General features: G+C 45.7%; 1 protein-coding gene across 1 annotated transcript in view; it reads left to right on the forward strand.

Annotated features, from left to right (window-relative positions):
- Positions 1-25,631, forward strand: part of PSTPIP2 (proline-serine-threonine phosphatase interacting protein 2) — a 59,772-nt gene that overhangs the window by 12,576 nt on the left and 21,565 nt on the right. Inside the window, exons 2-4 of the mRNA XM_054031222.1 lie at positions 10,212-10,312; positions 19,358-19,435; positions 21,250-21,284. Coding sequence (XP_053887197.1) covers positions 10,212-10,312; positions 19,358-19,435; positions 21,250-21,284 — 214 coding nt within the window. The remainder of the gene's footprint in view (positions 1-10,211; positions 10,313-19,357; positions 19,436-21,249; positions 21,285-25,631) is intronic.

Here is a 25,631-nt window from a genome sequence, read left to right on the forward strand (position 1 = left end):
TAGTGTAAATGATGAATTCTTGTAACTTGGTCTTTAAAGCATGATTTGAGGACGTCAGTAACTCAGCCAGAGGTTAGGGGTCTATTACAGGAGGGGGTGAGGTTCTGTGGCCTGCGATGTGCAGGAGATCAGACTAGGTGATCACGATGGTCTCTTCTGACCTTAAAGATGATGAGTCTATAACAACAAGCAATCATTGAGTGATCCATCCCCTGTTGTCCACTCCCAGCTTCTGCCAGTGAAGTGTGGAGTCCCTACTCTCTGCCTTGCTTCATTTTATGTGCCCCTCTTTTCACCCACTCCTCTGTTTCTGGTATGTGACTCTTCTTGACTTTGATCCCCTTTGGCTTTTCAGAGGGGTCGGATTCCTGGATCTGAGCCTGACCGTACAGCTTTGATTCTGGGTTGGATACAAAACCAGACAGAGCTTTTTTTTGGTTGGTTTTGGTTCAGAAGCAGCCAAACTATCCTGCAAAAGAGCTCAGGACACTTGAATCCAGTCTGCATCTGAATTCGGACCCCTCGCGCTAACCTTGTCTGCATCTGAGTGCCGCTACTGCCTTGCCTCTCGTTCTAATATCCAGGGTGTTTTAATCCCTCTAAATGGCTCTATTATATTTTTACAACATACAGAACAGAGTACGGAGTTGGTGGTGATTAGGGGGAGGGGTGGGAATGTGTCATAACGAACCATTCAGGAGCTCAGAGGAAAATATTTCTAGCCATTGTGTCAAATCCTCTTTGAAATGACATACATTATTCATCTGACTTTGCTTCCGCAGATCTCTGTATTCAGCTTGTGAGAAGGGGAATTCTGAGGCTCTCTGCCCCATATAAGGGATGCAGTGGACAGGGCACTGGGCTGAGAACCAGAAGACCCAGGTTCTGTTCCTACTTCTGCCAGTAGCAAACACTCAGATATCAAATGTACATAACCTGCTGCGGCAAAAATGCTGCAGTCCTGAGCTGAACAGTGCTGGGGAGACAGAAACCAGGCCTGACTGGGGGACCTTCCCATTTCTTATTTCAGTGTCATGTCTCTGTAACGTGCACTGCTGAGTGGAGCTGGTGATAGGTGCTTACTGTTCTGTTTCTGGCATACGTGCAGAGAAGTCCGATAAAAACATAAATCACTCTTGCTGGAAGGTTGCAACATAACGCTGTTTGAGAATCCAGATCAAAAACAGACCATAACCAAAACCAGAGAGAGACAAAGCAGGCTACTCCCCAAGGCAGAGAGACACAGCTCACCCCACTGTTTTAGGCTAGCTATTTCCAGACTGCCTTTGATTGTGTGCTTTCCTACGGAGCCCCCGTCACTGGGAAGCAGGACCGGTAAACCCCTTACTATTTAAGGTGACAGCCTACAATTCCAACATAGTTTTCAAATACACCATCCCTCCATTGCGACTCCAGTCACTCAAAGGAGAGTTCTGGAGACCATCTGTGTCCCAGCCTCAAGGAAGATATTGCAGTCCTTAAAAATAATGGACTGTTATGTTTCCAGTGGGTTAGAAATTCTAGCTCCACTGCGTTCTGGCCCCACTAGTGGAACCCATATTGCTTTCAGTGAACTCTGCCCTGAGCACACACTCGCAAAACCTCTATCTGCAAAGCCAGAGATGACTTGACCTTATTTAAGTGCAAACAAGTTCAGCACTGAATGAGCTCATGCTCTACGGAGAAACACAATTTCTGTGTAACTTGCTGAACACCTGGGCCTGGAACTGGGATCCTTTCAGCTATACCCTCCCCCAACCTCTACTATTTGAGAACTCCTCTATAGCAGGTCCCATACCCTCATTGTGGGCTAGCCAGCCACTGGACGGCTAGCCATCCCTCAAACCTAGTACAGGGGTGGCCAACCTGTGGCTCCGGAGCCACGTGCGACTCTTCAGAAGTTAATATGTGTGTGGCTTCTCGTATAGGCACCGACTCCGGGGCTGGAGCTAAAGGCACCAACTTTGCAATGTGCCGGGGGGTGCTCACTGCTCAACCCCTGGCTCTGCCACAGGCCCTACCCCCACTCCACCCCTTCCTGCCCCCTCCCTGAGCCTGCCATGCCCTCGCTCCCCCCCCCCCCCCGAGCCTCCTGCATGCCACAATACAGCTGAAGGGGGGAGGGGGAGGTGCTGATCAGCGGGGCTGCCGGTGGGCGGGAGGCGCTGGGAGCGGGTGAGGGGGAGCTGATGGGGGGCTGCTGATGTATGGGCGGGAGGCGCTGGGAACAGGGGGGAGGCTGATGGTGGGCTGCTGATGTACTACTGCGGTTCTTTGGCAATGTACATTGGTAAATTCTGGCTCCTTCTCAGGCTCAGGTTGGCCACCCCTGACCTAGTATGATACAATAGGACCATGCTTCAGGCGTGCTGTCTTTCAGTCTGGGAAGCAGTGACTGGTTTTACTTTTCTTCCTCCTACCATAAGGGATGTGACTTAAACAGAAACGGCTTACGCAGATGCCAGGTCATCATGAAATAGGAAGCACTCACTGGTGGGGCTGGTCGCTGTCACACAGGCCTGCAATGACGCTTGCATGTGAATCAGAGATGTTTTTGGCACAAGGCAAGTTCTGGGCAGCTGCAGTTTTTGAATGTATCTTATTTCCCTGGAATTCTAGCAGCACAGCAACTTTCAAACAAGAATCTTTGTTTGTGTAATACAGGCTTCTCTTTTGTTAGATGTTTTTAAAAAATGTAGCCTGCCCTTGTAAAGTAGCGTCTTTACATGAAGTGTGTACTGGGGCGGGGGAGGTGAGGAATGTTTTTATGACATCCCAACCCCACTCGTGCTTCCCTGGTTCTCACATCTCTGAATCAGGTACCCACCCTGGGTTGCCGTCCTCAGTTAGTTACATCAGTGTAAACCCTGAGCGACTTGGGAGTCAACCGTTGCCGGGGGTTGACATGGATGTAAACTGAGGCCAGATTTTTATCCGAGTCCATCACTGGCCTGTAATCAGAATGTGCCTGGCCATACTCTGCATACCCTCTCTCTTACCGAGCAGGATACTTGAAGATGAATACACCAGAGGCTGACACGCTGCCTCTGCAGGTAACTATTATACAGACTGTAGGCAACCGCTAGACTTCCACAGGCACTCAGCAAAGCTGCATCCTCATTGAGCTTCTTAGCAAGTTCATAAGGAAATATTTAAAAAAAACAACAACCCTTTTTGTATACAAGTCAAAAATTACAGGAAATATCTCTCTATAATCTCCCTGTGGCTATGGATTGCCGCTGCTAAGCAGCCAACCACAGATAGTAATGTTTCCATGTTCTTCAAACTGCTTCTGAGCACGTTGTCGCAGTGAAAGCCTGTCTAGATGGTTTTCTAACGCATGTCCTTTTCCGGCAGCCAGCCTTTGGTGGTCATTGAGTTTGGTGCTTAGAATTCTGTGTTGGTATGGTTAAAAAGCTGGCAGTGCTACTCCTGTGTGGCTGTGTTCTTGTTAATAAGTACATCTTCTCCGTGGAAAGTCCTTTGGTTATTGACCAATTGATTTAAAAATCTTGCCGTAGCAAATCCTTCTCTGCAGAGGAGATTTTACACAACAGGAGAGCTCAACCCATGGGGCTCCGAAAAGCGATTGCCCAGATCCCCGAACAGGAGAGGCAAATGGAGCTCGGATGCAGATGATGAGGATTCCTGAGCTCGCTGGCATTAACGAGGCCAGTAGCAGCAGTATCCTAGCGTTAGCTGAATAACGCCACTGGAAGCCGACAGTTACTCTGGATTTACCCCAGCGAAACCGGACTTTTATCTGACTGCCCCCAGTGGCAGTGTAATCAGGGTATGCTGGTCATATCCTGCAATCCTCTTACAGGAGCTTACCATCTCAATTGTCACAGCATTCCAATTGCCTTCAGTATGTAGCATAGACCTTATGATGTGCCAGTGAAAGTGTTTCCAGCCTTAAGTTTTGGTCAGCACACACAGCATGTCCCTTACATGCCTGAGTCCATCCCAAGACATCAGGAGGAATTTGGCTTCACTAACCTTTGATTAGAACCCAAACTCAACCAGGTCTTGCATGAAACCATCAATTGTGATGTTTTATTAGTGTGTAGTGGCAATAATGGCTCCTGATGCAGGGCCTTTAAGTTCTGTATCTCAAATCAAGTATCTGTTATAACCTTTGAGTCCCCTTGGGCTAACCGCTAGCACAAACAGCCTCTCAAGATGAAAAGGGAAGGTGTATGGATTTGTGTTTGTGGGCACACAGGGCCTTTCTTGGGAACTAATTGTGGGCATGTTGATCTGGATCGTTGTGATGGGTTGTATGTATCTAGTGGGTCTGTCCTGTGTCCAGTACCATTCAATATTTTCATTAACAACGTGGATAATGGAGTGGAGAGTATGCTTGTAATATTTGCGGATGACACCCAGCTGAGAGGAGTTTCATGCACTTTGGGGGACAGGATTGGAATTCAAAATGACCTCAACAAATTAGAGAATTGGTCTGAAATCAACAAGATGAAATTTAATAAAGATAAATGAGAAGTACTACACATAGGAAGGAAAAATCAAATGCACAGCGACAAATGAGGAATAACTGGCTAGTTGGCAGTTCTGCTGAAAAGGATCGGGGGCTATAGTGGATCACAAATTGACTATGAGTCAACAGTGTGATGCAGTTGCAAAAAAAGCTAATATGTTGGGGTGTACTAACAGGAGTGTCATATGTAGGACACAGTAGGTGATTGTTCCCCTGTATTCGGTACTGGTAAGGCCTCAGCTGTGTCCCGTTGTGGGCACCATACTTTAGGAAAGATGAGGACAAATTGGAGAGAGTTCAGAGGAGAGCAACAAAAATGATAAAAGGTGTAGCAATCCTGACTGTGACATCCTGCTGGTACGCAGGAGTGGGATAAAAGGCTGAAGAGAAGAACTTATTCCCAAATGAAGCTGCAGACCACAATCCCTCTTTTAAAAACAACAACCCAGAAAACGTTTTCAATTTTTAAATAATGGTCATTGTGAAAAAATATTGTTGTGTATTTGGTTGTCGTGGTAATAGAACCTTGTATTACTATGGCAACTGAGTTAGATTATTAGGGGATAACCCAGCCAGCTTGGCTGGCTGTTGGTTAGTTCTGTGTGTGGAAATAAATGGCTGCTACAAGGTTTACAGCTCTCTGTGTCTCCAGTGATTCTTCCTAAAACTGTTGCCCCCAAGGATATAACAAATATATTTTTGTGAATGTTAATGTGTTTTTAATGTCGTGCCTTTGCTATTTTTCTGTTCCTGCCTGACATTCTACTGAAATCTATTTAGATACACCACACAGTTTTACCGCCACACAGTTCCAATGAAATCCGCCCTGACTTTGCAACTTTGAGTGTCTGTGATGGAAGCTGGAGCAATCACTTGCAGAAGTGGCGATTCTTCACAACTGGAAGTTCCCCTTTTGAGTTTGGAGGTTTTTAAGAACAGATTAAACAATGATGGAAATTCCACTATGGCCCCTGGAAGTCCATTCCAATGCTTAAACTATCCTTATAATTCAAGTTTTTCCTAATATCTAACCTAAAACTCCCCTGCTGCAGATTAAGCCCATTATTTCTTCTTCTATCTTCAGTGGACTTGGAGGACGATTGATCACCATCCCATTTATAACAGCCCTTAACATGTTTGAAGAGTCTTCTCAGGTCTACCCTCAGTCTTCTTTCCTCAAGACTACACATGCCCAGTTTTTTTAACCTTTCCTCGTTGGTCAGTGGGACAGAATACACCTCTGTATTCACACCCTACACCATTGTAATAATCTTTGTACAATGTACGCCTTGGAAGGTATCACCTGAAAGCTCATAATTTGTTGATCAATATTGTCATGGTAAAATGTATGTGGCAACATTGTATGTGAAGTTATAAGATTCCCTGTACAATGTTATTAACACATGTGCCAACCCCCACAGCCCTGCCCAAACTAAGGTTGACAAACAGGTCTGTCCTAAACAACGAAATGTGTACTCTGCTTAACTTGCATGTAAGCAGTAAACGCAGCCATCAAGCAGGAAAGGAAACAAAAAAAAGCTCAAACAGGTGAGGAAAAGCCAGCAGGGAATATCCTTCCACATAGACTCTGTCTCCTAGTGCACATCTGGAAATGTTTTCAAGAGGGGGACTGAAACTATAAAAAGGACGGATAAAACACCCCAAGGGACCCCTTTTTCTCTCTTTCTCTCTGCCCATCACATTCACTGCATCTGAAAGGACAAAGAAAGCATTCATTGGACAATATGGGGAGGGGTCCTGACCTACAGGGTTTGGTCAGTAGGACTGCTGAAAGTATGTGGTGAGAAACTTGGCTTGAATCTAACACAGTTTGTCAGGTATTCATAAATGTCTTATCTTTATTTTCCTTGTAACCATTTCTGATTTCTATGCCTCGTTGCTTGTACTCATTTAAAATCAACGTTTTCCAACACAAATCTGTTTCACTGGAAAATTCCCAAACAACTCCAAGGCTGACTCCCCTGGCTTTCGAGAGTGTGGTCTTTTAGGGTGTGAAATGGTGTCTCCAAAAGGTAGTGGTGGAAGCTCTGGGACTGCTAATGACTGGACAAAGCACAAGACAATGTGCTCGAGAGAGCAAATCTTTAGCGGCAGGGAGATGGGTTGGATAATCTAGTGGGGCGTTGCCATCTCTAACGTCTACGATTTTGAACGCTGAAAGTACTGGCTGACTGGCGTGCTTGATGCACAGTGATGTGCTGGCTTGGGCAGTGCGGTAGAGTGCTGGAGGGAGAACTGCTTTCCAGAACCTGGAGAAAGGGTGGCTGGCAGAGGATGTATCTGACTGAAAACTGGCTCCAGAGTATATGGAGACTATTTCACCTCCATTAGGGTTGTACAAAAGAGCATCTGTATTAAACAGCGTGGGTGGGGGGTAGGTGTGGGTGTACGTATGTATTATTGGTTTGTATTACCATAATGTCTGGAAGCCCTAATCACAGACCAGAACAAGAAGACAGTCTCTGCTCCCAGTGGGTTTACAATCTTAAGTAGAAGGCGAGAGGCAACAGATAAAGACAGACCGACGGGAGCAGAAGGAAACAGACAATATTTTTTAAGCCACTGGCTATGTTGGGGGGGGGGGGTAGGGTGGAGTGAGGAGAAGCCAAGCAGAAGCAGGAGTCTGTAGAGGAATAGCCAGAATTGCTCTGTGGGGAAGAGTAGGCCTGAGTAAGTGCTGGACTCACTCTGCTGGCGCATGCTCATGGCCATGTTGATCTAAAGCATCCCCTGTCCTTTGCTGAGGCCTACCTAGTACCGGGCCTGGGCTCTCCAGGTGAGGTCAGAAGGCGCTTAGCTCCCTTTGTTCCTCTTCCCTGCCCCTTCTCTTGTACCTCCCCTGTAAATATACACTTGGGAGGGAGATTTCTGGGATCGGAACTTTCAGATTGTTGCATGGGACCCCCTAAGTGCTGCCCCCCAGTCTAATACATATTGGAACGGGAAAAGGTTCAGAGAAGGGTAACGAAGGTGATCAAGGGGACGTTGCAGCTTCCATACAGGGAGAGACTAAAAAGATTAGGGCTGTTCAGCTTAGAAAAGAGACGACAGAGAAGGGATATGAGGGAGGTCTATAAAATCATGAATGGTGTGGAGAAAGTCAATAGGGAAGTGTTATTTACCCTTTTCCACAATACAAAAACCAGGGGTCACCCAATGAAATTAGCATCCAGCAGATTTAATACAAAATCAGGAAATTCTTCACACAATGTACTGCTAACCTGTGGAACTCATTGCCATGGGATGTTGTGATGGTCAAAAGTATAACTAGTCTCAAAAAAGAATGAGGTAAGTTCCTGGAGTTCCATCAATGGCTATTAGTTAAGATGGTCAGAGACACAACCCCATGCTTGAGGTGACCCTAAACCTGTAAGAGCCAGAAGCCAGGATGGGAACATGGGTGGATCACTCTAGCTGCCCTGATCTGTACACTCCCCCTGAAGTCTGATACTGACTGCTGTCAGAAGATAGGCTACTGGGCTAGATGAACCATTGATCTGACCCAGTATGGCTGGGCTTGTGTCCTTAATCTAGGCTCCATCTGCTTTTGCATGATTTTTGCTAGCTGGATGCAAATGCTATTTTACTGGCCAGAATCGACTGGGTAGAAACCTGTCTATAGGGTCTTATAAAAGCATGCTTTTGTAAAATGGCTTTGTGATGGGGTGTACAAACCCCAGACAAGTCAGGAAAGGTTAATGGGCTGCTCGGGGCCCAGGCAGTCCCACCCTACACCACCTCAAGGTGTCAGGCTTTGAGAGAGGAGCTAAAAAGAGAGAGCCTGGTCCAGTTGCTGTCTGGTTGGGATGGGGAGCAGATCTTGAACTCTGACTGTGGGAGAGATGGCTGGCTGGGGCCAGGAACCGGGGAAGGCTGCTGCCCATCGGGGCCTCCCTCAGTGAAGGGAAAAACATAGGTTTCTTTGTGATTATTTTAGCCTTTGGGTATCTGGGGAGGGATGGAACTGTTACATGATCTAGCTGGAGGGTAACTCGCCTCAGCCCGGAAGGTGTTGGAGGCAGGGTGGGACAGCAAAAGACTCGGAGGGAACCAGAGGCAGAGTTCTTGCTGCACTATGCTATGCCATCCGGGTGTGCAACCACAGGCTTATAAACCTGCTTCGTCCCCACCGGTGCTGGCCATAGGCACTGTGCAGTCTTAGCACTTGGCTAGCCAGGACCGTGTTGAAATCTCACCCATTAAGGTTCTCCCTTTTGCGTCCGCTTACAGTTGCCTGGCACAGTTAGGGGATATTTGCATTCCAAGGTGTGCCTGTAGGTGGCACGGGACAGGGCAGCTGGGGATCTACCTTCGGTTGCAGGCCACTTTAAACTCATACAGAATCTCCTGGGCCCTCCTGCTGTTTCAGCCCTAGTGTTCACTAGATCCACATGAAATTCCTCGCTCTCTATCCACCGACTTTCACTTCCTTGACATGCAGTGGTTAAGTCTGCAGTGCTGAAATCCAGCGCTGCTGCAACTTCTCCTATTTCTCTGTCCTGCCTCTTGCACTTGTGTACAAACCCTCTAGAAATCCCCTTCCCCTCCAGTGATCTCTGACCATCTTGGTTTTGAACCATTTCCTGAATCTTAGTCCTGACATTATTCCTCTTTTCACTTAGGCTTCCTGTTATCTGTTTGACTGTGGCTTCCAGTTCCTTTCTGCAAGCTGCGTACTCATCCCTACCACTGCTTCCTTTTCCTACCGCTTGTGTCGATATGCTCTCTGCCCATATGTTTGACTCTTCTCAACCAGGTTAAACTCTCACGCACACAACACAGAGCTATTCTTTCAGCTGGGGACATCTTCCATTCAGATGTGGCTTGCGGCATCTGCTCCAGGCTTCTTATATAGAGGAAGGACAGTTTGGTGCTTAAAACACTAACCTGGGCCCACGGCCAGCGCAACCCATTAGGCGACCTAGGTGGTCGCCTAGGGCACTACGATTTGGGGGGTGCCGAAATACCACCGCGGTTGCCGGCGGGACCTTCCCCGCCTCTGTGTGTGTGTGTGTTTGCGGGGAGGGGGGATTTCGGGGCAGGACCTTCCGCCGCCCAGGGGGGCAAAAAAGTTGGCGGCGCTTCTGCCTGGGCCATGGGAAAGTCTGGTTTGATGCTTGCTCTGCCACAAACTTTTTGTGTGACCTTGGGCAAGTTCCTTAATCTGCCTGAGCCTCCGGTCCCTGTATGTAAAAGGGGTGTAATAGCACTGCTTTCCTTTACCGGGGTCCTGTGAGGGCATATACATTGAAGAGCATGAGGCACTGAGATAGGAATGTGATGGTGGCCATATAATTACCTTAGATAATTAGAGGTTTCACCTTTTGTGAGTTGAGAATGTTTCTATGATTTATACTCCAGGGGCGCCTACAAATCTCAGTCAAGATCAGGGCCCCATTGTGCAAGACTCTGCACTAGATCTCTGTAGTATTTAAGCCTGGCTGTTACGTTTTCCTGAAAGCCAGTATAGATCCATTGTCCTAGGTTTTCTCAAACTGAGACCTTCTCCAGTCCAGAATGAAGGGATCTCATTTTATATATTCTTCAGACACAGGAGAAAAAATGTTGGAAAGGAAACTTAAGTATTAGAAACGGCTAAACTGTGAGCATCTTAAACTCCAAGTGGAGGTGGTGATATTGACAATGATCTGTCTTGATGCCCATGTGACGTGTTTTTTATTTGTGCTTGTAGAGTACCGATTTAACGAGCACAGTTGGCTACGACAGCATCATTCAACATCTGAATGATGGCAGGAAGAACTGCAAGGAATTTGAAGACTTTCTGAAGGAAAGGTACAGAGCTTTCTCTAAACGCCTAGTTAGTCATGACTAGGAAATGGGTTGGTAATATTTTGATCTGCTGTTCCACATCTGGTTTTTCTGTCTTTCACTGTCCACAGACGATGTAAACATCTTTCATGTTGAACTATATGGAACACGCATTTTTATGCTGCCTCTGGTACGAGGCTGATGCCGTGGGTGACCAGATGTCTTGAATTTATAGGGTCAGTCCCGATATTTGGGGCTTTGTCTTATATAGGTGCCTATTAGCCCCCACCTCCCTGTCCTGATATTTTTACACTTGCTATCTGATCACCCTATGTGTGTATTGTGCTTGAAATCCTGTGCCAATCAAATTTAATGTCAGTTCCCAAGCCTCGTGTTCAATTCTGCAGCCATTACATGCCTGTAACTCCCATTGAAGTCAGTGGAAGGTTTTTCTGGGCATGGGGAGTTCAACCTATGATACCCACCGTTGTGAGGTGCTCAGATACTACAGTGATCATTGGATGTTTTTTCCTAAGAGATCTGCTCTAGGAAGTATTTTGGGGGTAGTTCGAGCGCCTGTGTTACACAGGAGGTCAGACTAGATTGTCACAGTGGTTCCTTCTGGCCTGGGAATCTATGACTCTTCAATGTGTGTAGGCCCCCAACACTCTTGTGAAGCGAGGAGGGACTGTTTTCTCTATTTTACATGTTCCCTATGGGGAACGGAGGCGACTTCTCAGGGTCCCACAGGAAGCAAGTGGTGGAGCAAGGAATTGAACCCAGGTCTTGGCATGATGCCCTAACCTCTAGACCATCCTTCCTCTCAGGTTAGGCCAGTTAGGCAGCTGGCATTTTATGGAAAACATTGGAAGGGAGAGGGGGCAAAAAAGTCTACTTGCAACTATTCTCACTATAGTCTTGCCCTGTGGCTTTGTGAAGTATTTCAACGTCGATCCACCAAAACAAATGAAAAATGTTTCTTACGCCAGCAGCTCAGGAGTACTTTGAACATGTAATCTGGATTTATGGCCGTTATTGTGTTGTTGACTGACGTGACGGAATCTCTGACCCCTGGCATGTGTGTTCCCATAAACTGGAGGTGTGTGACTCCCAGATTGCTTCGGAATGGTTGCTCTTTATTTTCCAGGGCCTCTCATGACTTTCTAATTGACAATCGGGAAAATTTTAGGGCCAATTTTTAACTGTTTCAGTTAAAAAAAAAAAAAAAAAAATTGGAATAGTGCCAATAGAGATTTTTTTTATTTTTCCTTAAAATCTTTCGGGGTGGGTGTTGGTACCTCTGCCTGGAGCACCCTTTACTCAACTACACTGGGGTTATTGGTCTTATGTTTGCTGAATTAGATGCCCTTAAGGTTGTATTTCAAAGTATACATGCACTTTGTGGAACAGCATTTTTTTTTTTTACAGACTATTCAGCAAGCACTTTTTGGCATCATGCATCTCTGTGTCATTGTGCTCGAATGTGCAGGAGAAGCAGCATGGTCTAGTGCTTAAAGCAAGGGACCAAATTAGGTCTTTTTGTTTCTGTTCCTGACACTTACTTGTGGTGTGACCTTGGGTAAATCACGTAAATCTTTCTTGTCTCAGTTTCATCATCTAGAAGATGGGTCTAACACCGCCCTCCCTGAGGTGTGAGGCTTAAATAGGCATTTTGATCTTCTAGGATTAAATGGCTACAGAAGATGAGATTATAATTTAACACAAATAGAGTGTTGGCAAAAGGTGGTATATGGGCAGCCCTGGAGACCAAACTCCGCTAGTTATGCACAAGTACAGTCGAGTTACAAGACGAGCTTTCTCAACCCATTAATAGGTTTCAAACCTGACCTGGAAGGACCACATCTATGGAATAAGAATTAGTTCAGCCTCCATTCCAAGGGTGACGTCATGCTAGGAGTCTACTACAGGCCACCTAACCAGGTGGAAGGGGTGGATGAGGCTTTCTTTAAACAACTAACAAAATCATCCAAAGCCCAAGATTTGGTGGTGATGGGGGACTTCAACTGTCCGGATATATGTTGGGAAAATAACACAGCGGGGCACAGACTATCCAACAAATTCTTGGACTGCATTGCAGACAACTTTTTATTTCAGAAGGTTGAAAAAGCTACTGGGGGGGGGGAAGCTGTTCTAGACTTGATTTTAACAAATAGGGAGGAACTCGTTGAGAATTTGAAAGTAGAAGGCAGCTTGGGTGAAAGGGATCATGAAACCATAGAGTTTGCAATTCTAAGGAAGGGTAGAAGGGAGTACAGCAAAATAGAGACAATGGATTTCAGGAAGGCAGATTTTGGTAAGCTCAGAGAGCTGATAGGTAAGGTCCCATGGGAATCAAGACTGAGGGGAAAAACAACAGGAGAGTTGGCAGTTTTTCAAAGGGACACTATTAAGGGCCCAAAAGCAAGCTATTCCGCTGGTTAGGAAAGATAGAAAATGTGGCAAAAGACCACCTTGGCTTAACCACGAGATCTTGCATGATCTAAAAAATAAAAAGGAGTCCTATAAAAAATGGAAACTAGGACAGATTACAAAGGATGAATATAGGCAAACAACACAGGAATGCAGGGGCAAGATTAGAAAGGCAAAGGCACAAAATGAGCTCAAACTAGCTACAGGAATAAAGGGAAACAAGAAGACTTTTTATCAATACATTAGAAGCAAGAGGAAGACCAAAGACAGAGTAGGCCCACTGCTCAGTGAAGAGGGAGAAACAGTAACAGGAAACTTGGAAATGGCAGAGATGCTTAATGACTTCTTTGTTTCGGTCTTCACCGAGAAGTCTGAAGGAATGCCTAACATAGTGAATGCTAATGGGAAGGGGGTAGGTTTAGCGGATAAAATAAAAAAAGAACAAGTTAAAAATCACTTAGAAAAGTTGGATGCCTGCAAGTCACCAGGGCCTGATGAAATGCATCCTAGAATACTCAAGGAGCTAATAGAGGAGGTATCTGAGCCTCTAGCTATTATCTTTGGAAAATCATGGGAGACGGGAGAGATTCCAGAAGATTGGAAAAGGGCAAATATAGTGCCCATCTATAAAAAGGGAAATAAAAACAACCCAGGAAACTACAGACCAGTTAGTTTAACTTCTGTGCCAGGGAAGATAATGGAGCAAGTAATTAAGGAAATCATATACAAACACTTGGAAGGTGGTAAGGTGATAGAGAACAGCCAGCATGGATTTGTAAAGAACAAATCATGTCAAACCAATCTGATAGCTTTCTTTGATAGGATAACGAGTCTTGTGGATAAGGGAGAAGCCGTGGATGTGGTATACCTAGACTTTAGTAAGGCATTTGATACGGTCTTGCATGATATTCTTATCGATAAACTAGGCAAATACAATTTAGATGGGGCTACTATAAGGTGGGTGCATAACTGGCTGGATAACCGTACTCAGAGAGTTGTTATTAATGGTTCCCAATCCTGCTGGAAAGGCATAACGAGTGGGGTTCCATAGGGGTCTGTTTTGGGACCGGCTCTGTTCAATATCTTCATTAACAACTTAGATATTGGCATAGAAAGTACGCTTATTAAGTTTGCGGATGATACCAAACTGGGAGGGATTGCAACTGCTTTGGAGGACAGGGTCATAATTCAAAATGATCTGGACAAATTGGAGAAATGGTCTGAGATAAACAGGATGAAGTTTAACAAAGACAAATGTAAAGTGCTCCACTTAGGAAGGAACAATCAGTTTCACACATACAGAATGGGAAGAGACTGTCTAGGAAGGAGTACGTCAGAAAGGGATCTAGGGGTTATAGTGGACCACAAGCTAAATATGAGTCAACAGTGTGATGCTGTTGCAAAAAAAGCAAACATGATTCTGGGATGTATTAACAGGTGTGTTGTGAGCAAGACACGAGAAGTCATTCTTCTGCTCTACTCTGCTCTGGTTAGGCCTCAGCTGGAGTATTGTGTCCAGTTCTGGGCACCGCATTTCAAGAAAGATGTGGAGAAATTGGAAAGGGTCCAGAGAAGAGCAACAAGAATGATTAAAGGTCTTGAGAACATGACCTATGAAGGAAGGCTGAAAGAATTGGGTTTGTTTAGTTTGGAAAAGAGAAGACTGAGAGGGGACATAATAGCAGTTTTCAGGTATCTAAAAGGGTGTCATAAGGAGGAGGGAGAAAACTTGTTCACCTTAGCCTCTAAGGATAGAACAAGAAGCAATGGGCTTAAACTGCAGCAAGGGAGGACTAGGTTGGACATTAAAAAAAAGTTCCTAACTGTCAGGGTGGTTAAACACTGGAATAAATTGCCTAGGGAGGTTGTGGAATCTCCATCTCTGGAGATATTTAAGAGTAGGTTAGATAAATGTCTATCAGGGATGGTCTAGACAGTATTTGGTCCTGCCATGTGGGCAGGGGACTGGACTCGATGACCTCTCGAGGTCCCTTCCAGTCCTTGAATCTATGAATCCATGGTCCAGTCAGTCCTCGGACCTAGTGCTGAGACTGCCAGAGAAATTGCCAACTGGTGCCTTTTAGTGATGGGGACACGTGCCCACTGGAAATCCTAGAATCCTAGAAATGTAGGTCTGGAAGGAAACTTGAAAGGTCATCTAGTTCAGCCACCTGCATAGAGGCAGGACCAAGTATCATTACACCATCCCTGACAGGCGTTTGTCCAGCCTGTTCTTAAAAACCTCCAGTGATGGGGCTTCCACAACCTCCCTTGGAAACCTAGTCCAGAGCTTCACTACCCTGATAGTTAGAAAGTTTTTCCTGATATCTAACCTAAATCTCCCTTGCTGCAGATTAAAGCCCATTATTTCTTCTCATATCTTCAGTGGACATGGAGGACAATTGATCACCATCCTCTTTATAACAGCCCTTAACAGATTTCAAGATTCTTGTCCGGTCCCCACACAGTCTTCTTTTCTCAAGACTAAACATGCTCAGTTTTTGTTTTAACTTTCCTCATTGGTCAGGTTTTCTAAACCTTTTATCATTTTTGTTGCTCTCGTCTGGAATATCTCAAATTTGTCCACATCTTTCCTAAAGCGCGGTGCCCGGAATTGGACACAGTACTCCAGCTGAGGCCTCACCAGTGGGGAGTAGAGCAGGACAATTACCTCCCATGTCTTATATACTATACAACACGCCTGTTATTACACCCCAGAATGATGATATCCTTTTTCCCAACTGCATCACATTGTTGACTCATAGTCAATTTGTGGAAATGGGGTTGGTCTGGCATGATTTTTTTTTCTTGACAAATCCATTCTGGCTATTCCTTATAACCCTATTATCTCCAGGTGTTTACAAATAGATTGTTCAATAATTTGTCCCAGTATCTTTCCTGTTATGGAAGTTAGGATGACTGATTGGTAATTCCCCAGGTCCTCTTTGCTTCTCCTTTTAAAGACAGGCACTATGTTTGCCCTTCTCCGGGGCATGTTCCAGAGAAGAGCGACAAAAATGATTAAAAGTCTAGAAAACATGACTTAGGAGGAAAGATTGGAAAAAAATGGGTTTGTTTAGTCTGAAAAAGAGATGACTGAGAGGTAGGATGACCAGATGTCCCGATTTTTTAGTCTTTTTCTTATATAGGCTCCTTTTACCCTCCCGCCCCCCATCCCCGTTCCGATTTTTCACACTTGCTGTCTGGTCACCCTACTGAGAGGGGACATAACAGTTTTCAAGTATGTAAATGGTTGTTTCAAGGAGGAGGAAGAAAAATTGTTCTTCTTAACCTCTGAGGATAGGACAAGAAGCAATAGTCTTAAATTGCAGCAAGGGAAGTTTAGGTTGGACATTAGGAAAAACTTCCTAACTATCAGGGTGGTTAAGCACTGGAATAAATTGCCTAGGGAGGTTGTGGAATCTCCAGCATTGGAGACTTTTAAGAGCAGGTTAGACAAACACCTGTCAGGAATGGTCTAGATAATGCTTAGTCCTGCCACAGGTGAAGGGGACCGGACTAGATGATCTCTCGAGGTCCCTTCCAGTTCTATGATTCTATGTTGACGCTTTAGAGAATATGCTACTATGCCAATGGGAGAACTTCTCCCATCCTCATAGTTAATCCATCTCCGCAAGAGGCGGTAGCTACCTTGACAGGAGAAACTCTCCCGTTGACATAGCGCTGTGTACATTGGGGGTGAGGTCGGTCTAATTGCCTCTCTCAGGGGTGTGGATTTTTCACAGCACTGAGCCATATAGTTATACTGATAGAAGTTCATAGTATAGACCTGTCCCCAGTCTCCTGGGATCACACCCATCCTTGAGGAGTTTTCAAAGATAGTTCAGGGAGCGGGGAGCCAGGAGCTCTCAGGGCTCTCAGCCCCCCACACCGGTCCTTTTAAGTCGGTGGAAGTGCTCCTGGTGAGGACGCGCACCACTGACCGAACGAGGGTAGTGGATGTGAACCACTGCAGTAATTACTGCAGTGGCTGTAAATCGACCTATGTTAGGTCGACTTAAGTTTGTAGTGTAGACATGCCCTCATTTACCTTAGGATGAATTTCATCAGGCCCTGCTGACTTGAATACATCTAACGTGGCTAAATATTCTTTAACCCGTTCTTTCCCTAGTTTGGCTTGCGTTCCTTCCCCTTTGTTGCTAATATTGTGTTATGTATCTGGTCACTATTAACCTTTTTGATGAAGCCTGAAGCAAAATAGGCATTAAACCCCTCCGCTTTCTTTCTGAGATGATCAGTTATTTGCTCTCCTTCCCCACTAAGTAGAGGACCTACACTTTCCTTCATAAAAAGAACAGGAGTACTTGTGGCACCTTAGAGACAAACAAATTTATTAGAGCATAAGCTTTCGTGGACTACAGCCCATGTTATGCATCCGAAGATGTAGGCTGTAGTCCATGAAAGCTTATGCTCTAATAAATTTGTTAGTCTCTAAGGTGCCACAAGTACTCCTGTTCTTTTTGCGGATACAGACTAACATGGTTGCTACTCTGAAAACTTTCCTTCATCTTTCTCTTGCTCCTAATGTATTTATAGAACCTCTTCTTATTGCCTTTTCTGTCCCTTGGTAGGTATAACTCATTTTATGCCTTAGCCTTTTTGATTTTTTTTTCCTACTTGCTTGTGTTGTTCTTTTGTACTCCTCCTTAGCAATTTGTCCATGCTTCCATGTTTTGTAGGATTCCTTTTTGATTTTCAGGTCATTAAAGAGCTCCTGATGGTGCCATATTGGCCTCTTACTATTCTTCCTATCTTTCCTTTTCATCGGAATAGTTTGCAGTTATGCCTTTAGTGTTGTTTTCTTGAGGAACTGCCAGCTCTCTCGAACTTCTTTTTCCTGTATATTTTCTTCCCATGGGACCTGACCTACCAGTTCTCTGAGTTTATTGCAGTCTGCTTTTTCTGAAGTTCATTGTCCTTTATCTGCTGCTCTCACTCTTTCCTTTCTTAAAATCATGAAATCTATCCGTTCGTGATCCCATTCAGCCAAATAGCCTTCCACCTTCCGATTCATTACCAATTCCTGCTTGTTGGTTAGAATCCAGAGTCTAAAATGGCTGTCCCCCTGGTTGTGTCCTCCACTTTCTGGAACAAAAAGTGATCCCCGATACAGTCCTCGAATGTACTGGAATGGAAATCCGAGATTCATTTCACATAGGCCACCAAATGGTGGTCAGATAGTAACAGTTCTCTTTCGCCACTAACCCGATCTGCAGTCAAGCTTGATGATTTAGAGGTGGAAAGTGTTACTCCGTGTACCGAAGGATAACAGAGTTGTTCTTGGTGTTGGTCAGTATTTCTCCTCATTCTTCAATTCATCAGCCCAGCCTGGCCGATGTAATAAGATAGACTTTTTGCACGTCTATATCATGCACATCATTGTTCCAATTAACTACTGTGAGCCATTCTGTTTCCCCCTCCTCCTTATATTTACTATCACGGCAGGTTTTCACTGTACTGTCCTTTCAGGGGAAGATTGTTGCAGAAGTGAGTCTGAAAACAATTCTGATATTTAGCCCTCTGTACACATAGTTCTTCATGAACACTTTGATCACTGTGTGGTACCCATCACACTGCATTTCCTGATGGTTTTAGACTCCCCATTCAAGAGGATATTAAAGACGACAGATATTGTAAGGACACAGCTTTGGCAGACATTAGGATAAATATAAATAGCTGCCTAATTTTCAGTGGGTCTTTACATTTTTATTACACTTGGGGCATGTGTATTGATTTCATAGCAATTGTAAATGTCCATTTGGGCTTAGAATAAGGTGACCAAACACTACTACTGTGGTCTAGCCATGGGTTCGAATTCTGTCTTCCTCCAGAGAGAAGAGGCTAGTGTGATATCTCAGAAGTGCCACGTAGCCTCTGGGACATGCCATATTTAACAGCTGACTTGGTGGGTGACAACTCTAGGACTAAGGTCCTGCTTCAGATGTTGTTTTTAAAACTTTTGTTTTATTCCAAAGATCCCTTACAGACCTTGATCCATGGAAAACTCCCACTGGAGCTTAAAGGCCAAATTTTCCATCCACTTAACAGAGGTAGCCCTTATATACTTCACCAGGGTAATCCCAAATACAGGAGGAGCTGTCCTTAGAGCTTCAAAGGAGGCAAAGTCTGAACACAGGTCTGGGAGCCAGGAACTCGCAAATAGCATTGGGTGATCTTTGTTTTGTTTTTGACAGATTGTTGTTTCACTGAAAAATGCATTTTGGGGGGTCCGTTGGGTAAACAGCGACACTATAATCTTAGCTGCTGCTCTTTTGGACTAACCACGTGCAGCCTGTCTGTAGCAGCTGGCTGGAAACCTGGGAGGTGAAAGGGTGAGATTCACAATACTTCATTTCCATTTTTGGCCAAACCTCAGCTATTAGCCCTCTGGTGGTTCAGACCTGGTAGAGTAGTTAGCAGTCCCTTTCACGACCCCTTAGGCCAGGTCAGGACTCAGCTCGACACCATATGGCAGTACGAGGCAGTTTGTGTGTAGTTGGTTTGGGAGCTACATTTCATTCTAGCACCCTCTCCTTCCAGCCTTTACCCTTCTAGCAAGCACCTTGCAGATCTGCATGGCATGTGAGTTTCTCCTAACCTCCTCTCTTTCCACAACAGGGCAACTATAGAAGAAAAATATGGCAAAGAGCTCATTAACCTGACAAAGAAGAAGCCCTGTGGGCAGACAGAATTGAAGTAAGTTTAGATCCTTGTGTGTGTTCTCATTCCTATTTGTGTTCATAACAAAAGCTACCTTGACTTGGAACGCTGATGGTGGGGGCTAATGTCGAATCCAAAAAAGGGAGTGCAAGTTAGAAGGAGGCTGAAATTAGTATTGATATGGAAAAAGACTGGCTAAAATCAGAGTCTTGTGTATGAGAGACATGCCAGTAATTGTAATTCATTGATGTTAGCATCCCACTAAACCAACTTCCTATGATCAGAAATTAACGCTACTTAAAGGAAGTCAACACTAGCTGTTGTGGTCTAGTGTAGAGGACTGGGAATCGTGAGAGCTGGGTTCTCTTCCTGACTTCATGCGTGGCCTTGGACACATCTCTTCACTTCCCTAAGCTGCGGTGTGTGGCTGCATGTGAAAGGCTGTATTCTCTACTTGCTTGCATCTTCCTGCATCTGGGCTTTGTATAGAATGGAAATAAGATCTCCTCTACATTTCAGCACTGAAATTCACTGTCCAAAAGAGTCCAATTTCTTGGGACACATTTCAACATGTGTATGTTAGGGGTGGTGAAGGGGTGTTTAGGTTGAACCTGCTACGCTCTGAAAGACACTGCAAATGCAAGAGAACATATAACTAGCTTTCTTTATGCTAATTCCACTTCCTCTTAGGGTACCCTAGAACTAGGCTGCAAATGAAGGTGTAGTTAGATCCCAGGTAGGCATATCTGTGCTAGCCGGGTAACAGTGGGTCTGTCTCCATAGCCCGTGGCAGTGAGCCTCCCAGCACTGGTCTGCACACTTGGGCTTGCGCCAGCACTGTAAAAATAGCTGCACTCTGAAGTTGCGGCTTGAGCTGGAGCTCACACTCAGAAGCCTCCCCTCTGCCCCCCCAGCACCTTAGGCTTCTGAGCCTGAGCCACAACCTCTACCAGCTATGTTTAGGGCTGTAGTGCAAGCCCACGTCTGCAGACCTGGGCTGGGAGGCTTGGTGCTGTGGTCAGCGTAAATATACTCCGGGGCAGTGTAGACTTGGTTGCATGGGCTTCCGTGCAGGCCAGCAACCCAAATGCTTACCCAGGGTCCCCGATGGGTGGCTAGCCCACGCTGAAGTCTGTGCCTACACTGCTACTGTGACCTGTGCTAGCTAGATTGCCGCCTACCCTTGCTACAGTCACAGAAAAGGAAGTGGAATGAAAGCAAACAAGCTAGTTTTATGTTCTTTTGCGTTTGTAATGTCTGTCAGAGCACCTCAGCTCCATCTGCAAAATGGGGATCATCTCTCTTTCTTTGCCTGTCTTGTCTGTTTAGACAGTCCCCGCCCTAAACACAGAAAGAGGCCATGTTTATGTACGGTGCCTAAACCAGTGGGACCCAATCTTGGTTGGAGCCTCTAGGTCCTACTGTAATACCAACAAATATTAATGATGATGATAATATAAGCATGGGTTAAAGCTGCCCCGGGTGTCACAGGAATGTCATCCTGAACTGCCCAGTTGGTTGGCATATGCAGTGATGTTAAGTGTCTCCTGTCCCCACCGTCTGTGCTGCTGCATAGGGGCATGAAATCTTGTCCTTGAATGACAGAACGATGAAAAGCCCAAATCTCCGTTTGAGCCTGACTGTGTGTGTGTGTGTGTGTGTGTGTGTGTATACATACATGTACAACCCATTAGTGATCTCGAAAGATTGACTGAGTGGGTATGAGCAGTATGTGAAAAGGTTAGAGCGAAGGGGGAATCTTGCCCTTGTCAGCGAAGCCATCATTACATGCCAGGGGGAATCTGACCATTCTATCACTTACCCTGTAACTCTGTGCCTGTGTTTTTCAGCACCCTGAAGAGAGCTCTTGAAGTTTTTAAGCAACGTAAGTAACTGCTTAACATCATTCTTCGTATTTGTCAAGAAATCCGGCTGCATTGGCGACTGTGGACGACAGTTTGAAAAAAGTATATACAAAAGTCTGCAAACCTGTACAGTCGTTTGTCTTAGACTGTAAAATCAGATTAGCTGGGGGTACAGTGAGCTATTCCCATTTTACATTCGTTTGTTTTCATCTCCTTGGCAGTTACTTTCACTCCATACTTTCTAGGAGCATAGTGCCATTATAGAATGCACAGCGCTGTTCCCTTCAGAGCATTTTACAAACCTTAACCAATGAAGCCTCACAAAGACGCCCTGTGGGCAGATCAGAGAGGGAAGTGTAATCTATGGTTCATAAACTGCGAAGCTGTTGCAGAGAGAGATGAACTGACTTGCTTAAACCCCCCGTCAGTTGGAAGCATTGTTAGTCATCGAGTCCCTCCCCTCCCCCCATCCTTCCCCCCCCAAAAAAAACCCCACGTAATTTGCATTATACTTACTGGGTCCCTGAGAAGCTAAACATCTAAATAGATCAGATAAAGTCCTGGAGGGAAGAGCAGGGATGTGCCAGAAAGCAACCTGACTTGCTGAGCATTGGGGTTTAGCACATGCCCTGTTTGAGCTTTTGATTTGTCTAATGTCTTTGATGGGAGTGTGGGGAGTCTAAGAAGGGATTTGGAGGAGACGTATTAGTGCTATATTCAAAGTGCCTCCACTTCTGTATTCTGTTCAGCTTCATATCTCCTCCTGGTTGTCTGTATTTACATTTGTGGCTGTGCTCGGTTGTTCCATTTTGGCCCAAATATTTCGTGTCTTTCTCTGGCCTGCACCTAACCCCTTATCACCCTGTATGTAACAGCTCAATGTATTGCTTCATCTGGTGGTGGAAAGAGAGAACTTGCTTACTGTGGTGGTGAATTTTTAACACTAGAGAAATAACTGATCTGATATGAGAAGAAGAGCTCTGCGTAAGCACCAAAGTTGATCTCTCTCTCACCAACAGAAGCTGTCCCAGTAAAAGATATTACCCTCACCCACCTTGTCTCTCTTCTAGCCCTGTCAGTCCCAGGACACAACAACGAGGCGTGATTTGATAGGAAACCAAAGTTTAGTTGGAAAATAACAATTCAGCAGACTGAAGTGTTTAACCAGCCCTATTACAGGTTAGATGAAACTTTCATAGGGACACGGGGAGCTTTCTACTGGAAACCTGCCTGTTTTCCTGCTGGGCTGCTGGGAAGCCCTTGTTCCAGGGTCCACAGCTCTGGGACAATCCCACCACGCAGACTGCTCAGGGCCTACTGGGCTCCACACTATGTGACAGAGACTCAGGCAGCATTGTGAGTCCCAGCTGGAGCCAGGGACTCCAAGGTCCCCGCTGTGGAGCGGGGAGTCAACAACTCAAGAGCCTGGGCTCCAGCGACCGCTTTGGGACAGCCCCTCCACGTCAGGCCTTCCAGGCTCCCTGCTTGGAGCCAGGAATATGAAAACGCTTGGTGCTGTGGGTCTAGCAGCAGTGTGGTTCCCAGCTCCACAGCCTGGAAGCCCTGAGAACCATGGCTCTAGGTGGGGCTCATCAGGGCTTCTAGGCTTCCTGCCGCAGACCTGGGAGCCTGCAATTCCTGGAACCAGCTTCCAGTGTCGGTGGCTCTGGGGCAGATGGCTTGGGCTGAAGAGCCCAGGGCTTCCAGACTCCTGGGCCAACTGGCTCCCTGGGCTGCCCTCCCTGAATAGCACCTGTTTTGTATCTAAAAGGCCACATTTCAGTGTTTCCCAAATGCAGGTATTTGTGGTTTGTCAGTTAGCAAAATATATCCGTAAATTCTGAATCAGAGAGAAACAAAATTCCCAAATACCAAAACTTTTTGTGAGCTGAAACCCAGAGTTCTGGCCAGCTCTCATGCTGTATACTGTTAAGTTGTTTTCCTTGTGTGTGCCCAATGGGCCTGGTTGGCATTCCATTTAACAATCGTATAAAATCAGGGGTAACTCCCTCGACTTCAGTGATGTTACACCAGTGGGAAAACTGGAGTGACAGGTTAGAGAATTGAACAGTAAAGTTGACCCTACAGGAAGGTTTTTGGTGTACTTCATGCTGCTCCGTTCTAAGCACATTCCAACCACTACTGGAGAGCTTGGAAGTCTCTTTCTAGAGACAAACTTGTCTCTTAAGAACAGTTGAGGTTAATTCGAAGTAACTGGCCTGATAGAGCCACTAATGCAGCCTTGGGGTCCTAACGTGCATTTTAAAACTGGCTGGCACCAGGTGGACCGTGCAGTTATTTTCGTGATAACTGTTTCTTTCCCGGCAGATACTCTGAAAGGGAGGAAGCTGGTGGCGCAAGAATAGCAGTGCTGGCATTTCAACACCCATTATTAGAAGTGAAAGAGGCTGAAAAGAATGTGACCACACAATAGTGTTGCCGGAAATCTGTGGTGCTCTAGGAACGGCACGCTTGTCACTATGCTGCAGGCGCTCGGCGTGTCATGGCGTCCGTAGGGCGAGAACTCCAAGCAAGCTGGCGTCTGGTAGAGCAGGGCAGGGAAAGGCAATTCCGTTTTGTGGGAGATTTTTGATATTTCGAAACTTGTTTCTGCATCAGAATGAAACCAAAACAGAAATTTTGAAATTTGCTGCCAAACGGAATGGAGCGCCAGCCTCCAGGCGGGCTGCAGATCCTGGAGGCTGAGTTCCCCAGCAGCCCACCAGCTGGGTTGCAGAGGGGCCAGATGGGGGAAGCTGGCAGAAAATCGGGCAGGTTTCTGTTGTCACTTTGTTGAAATCGAACCGTGTCTGTGAAATGTTTAGATAAATCTTCAAATTCTGATGAAAAAAATGTTTTGTCAGACTCTTCCTGACCAGCTCTCCTGCCTATGATTAGGACCCTACCAAATTCACGGTCCATTTTGATCAATTTCACTGCTGGAGGGTTTTCAAATTGGTCAGTTTCACGTTTTCAGATGTTTACATATGAAATGTCATGGTGTTGTAATGGTGAGGTTCCTGACCGAAAAGGAGGTTATTGGGGAAGGGGAGGTCACAAAGCTTATATAGGGGGGGTCATGGGATTGCCACCCTCACTTCTTCTGTGCTGCCTCCAGAGCTGGGCTCGGAAGGTACAGCCATGGAGCTTCCTGCAGCCAGGGGAGGTCCCAGAAGTGGGTCTGATCTCCCCCCGAGAGCGCCATGCAGGGGAAGAGGAAGTCCCATCCCTCTCCAGGCCGGTGGACTAGTAGCTGGAGCAGTTGAACAGTAGAAGCCCCTCCAATAGCTAGATTTACAGGGGAGGTCTGATTTCATGGTCCGTGACGTGTTTTTCACGGCTGTGAATTTGGTAGGGCCCTACCTATGACACACAGATGCACAATGCTGATTGCATCCAATAGAGGGCAGTGGCGCACCCCCCCCCAAGCCAGGTCATTGTAATGTCTTCGTAGAGGCTAGTGCTGCTGTCATGTAGCATGCTGGCCTTTCAACATTTTCCTGGTTTTGAGCTGCACTGGGTGAAAAATCTAAGGGGGCAGCAATTCACTTGAAAACAATTACATCCAATTATGTCAGTTAAAACCCAGCCTTTGTGGTCCACCCCGTGCTGTTTTGTTCATCAGTCTAAAGCAGTGATACTCAGACCTCAGTGGACCAGGAGCCAAATTAGGGTTCAACATTGCCCAAAAGAGCCACAGTCGTGTGAATTCATTGTTTCGTTTACTATAGTACTATTCATATGCAAACATGACGACAGGGAAATATTTAGTTTATATATAGATATTTATTCTCACAGCAAATAAGTTGATAACTTAGTGCAAGTTAATCACTTGATTGGTTTAATGACACAGTAAAAGCATCCTGATTGATTAACAATTAAATGACACAGTGATTTAATATCATGTGTTGCAAAGAGCCACAGGAGACACATTAAAGAGCCGCTCGCGAGGCGCAGCTTGTGTATCACAGTCTTACCCTAACTTCCCACAAAACTCTGCCGGTGCACCTGGCTCCTGACCCGTTGCGCCCCCGACTCTTCCAGTCCTGGAAGTCTTGAACAGAAGCTGTCAATTGTCAGAGTTCTGGGTGTAGTTCTGTGTAGTACCCTGTGGGACAAAACAAAACTTTCGTCTAAACAACAAGGAGTCCGGTGGCACCTTAAAGACGAACAGATTTATTTGGGCATAAGCTTTCGTGGGTAAAAAAACACTTCTTCAGATGCATGGAGTGAAAGTTACAGACTCCGGCATTATATACGGACACATGAAGAGAAGGGAGTTACCTCACAAGTGGAGAACCAGTGTTGACAGGGCCAATTCGATCAGAGTGGATGTAGTCCACTCCCAATAATAGATGAGGGGGTAT

The sequence above is a fragment of the Malaclemys terrapin genome, chromosome 6 (assembly GCF_027887155.1).
Source record: "Malaclemys terrapin pileata isolate rMalTer1 chromosome 6, rMalTer1.hap1, whole genome shotgun sequence".
Lineage (NCBI taxonomy): Eukaryota > Metazoa > Chordata > Testudines > Emydidae > Malaclemys > Malaclemys terrapin.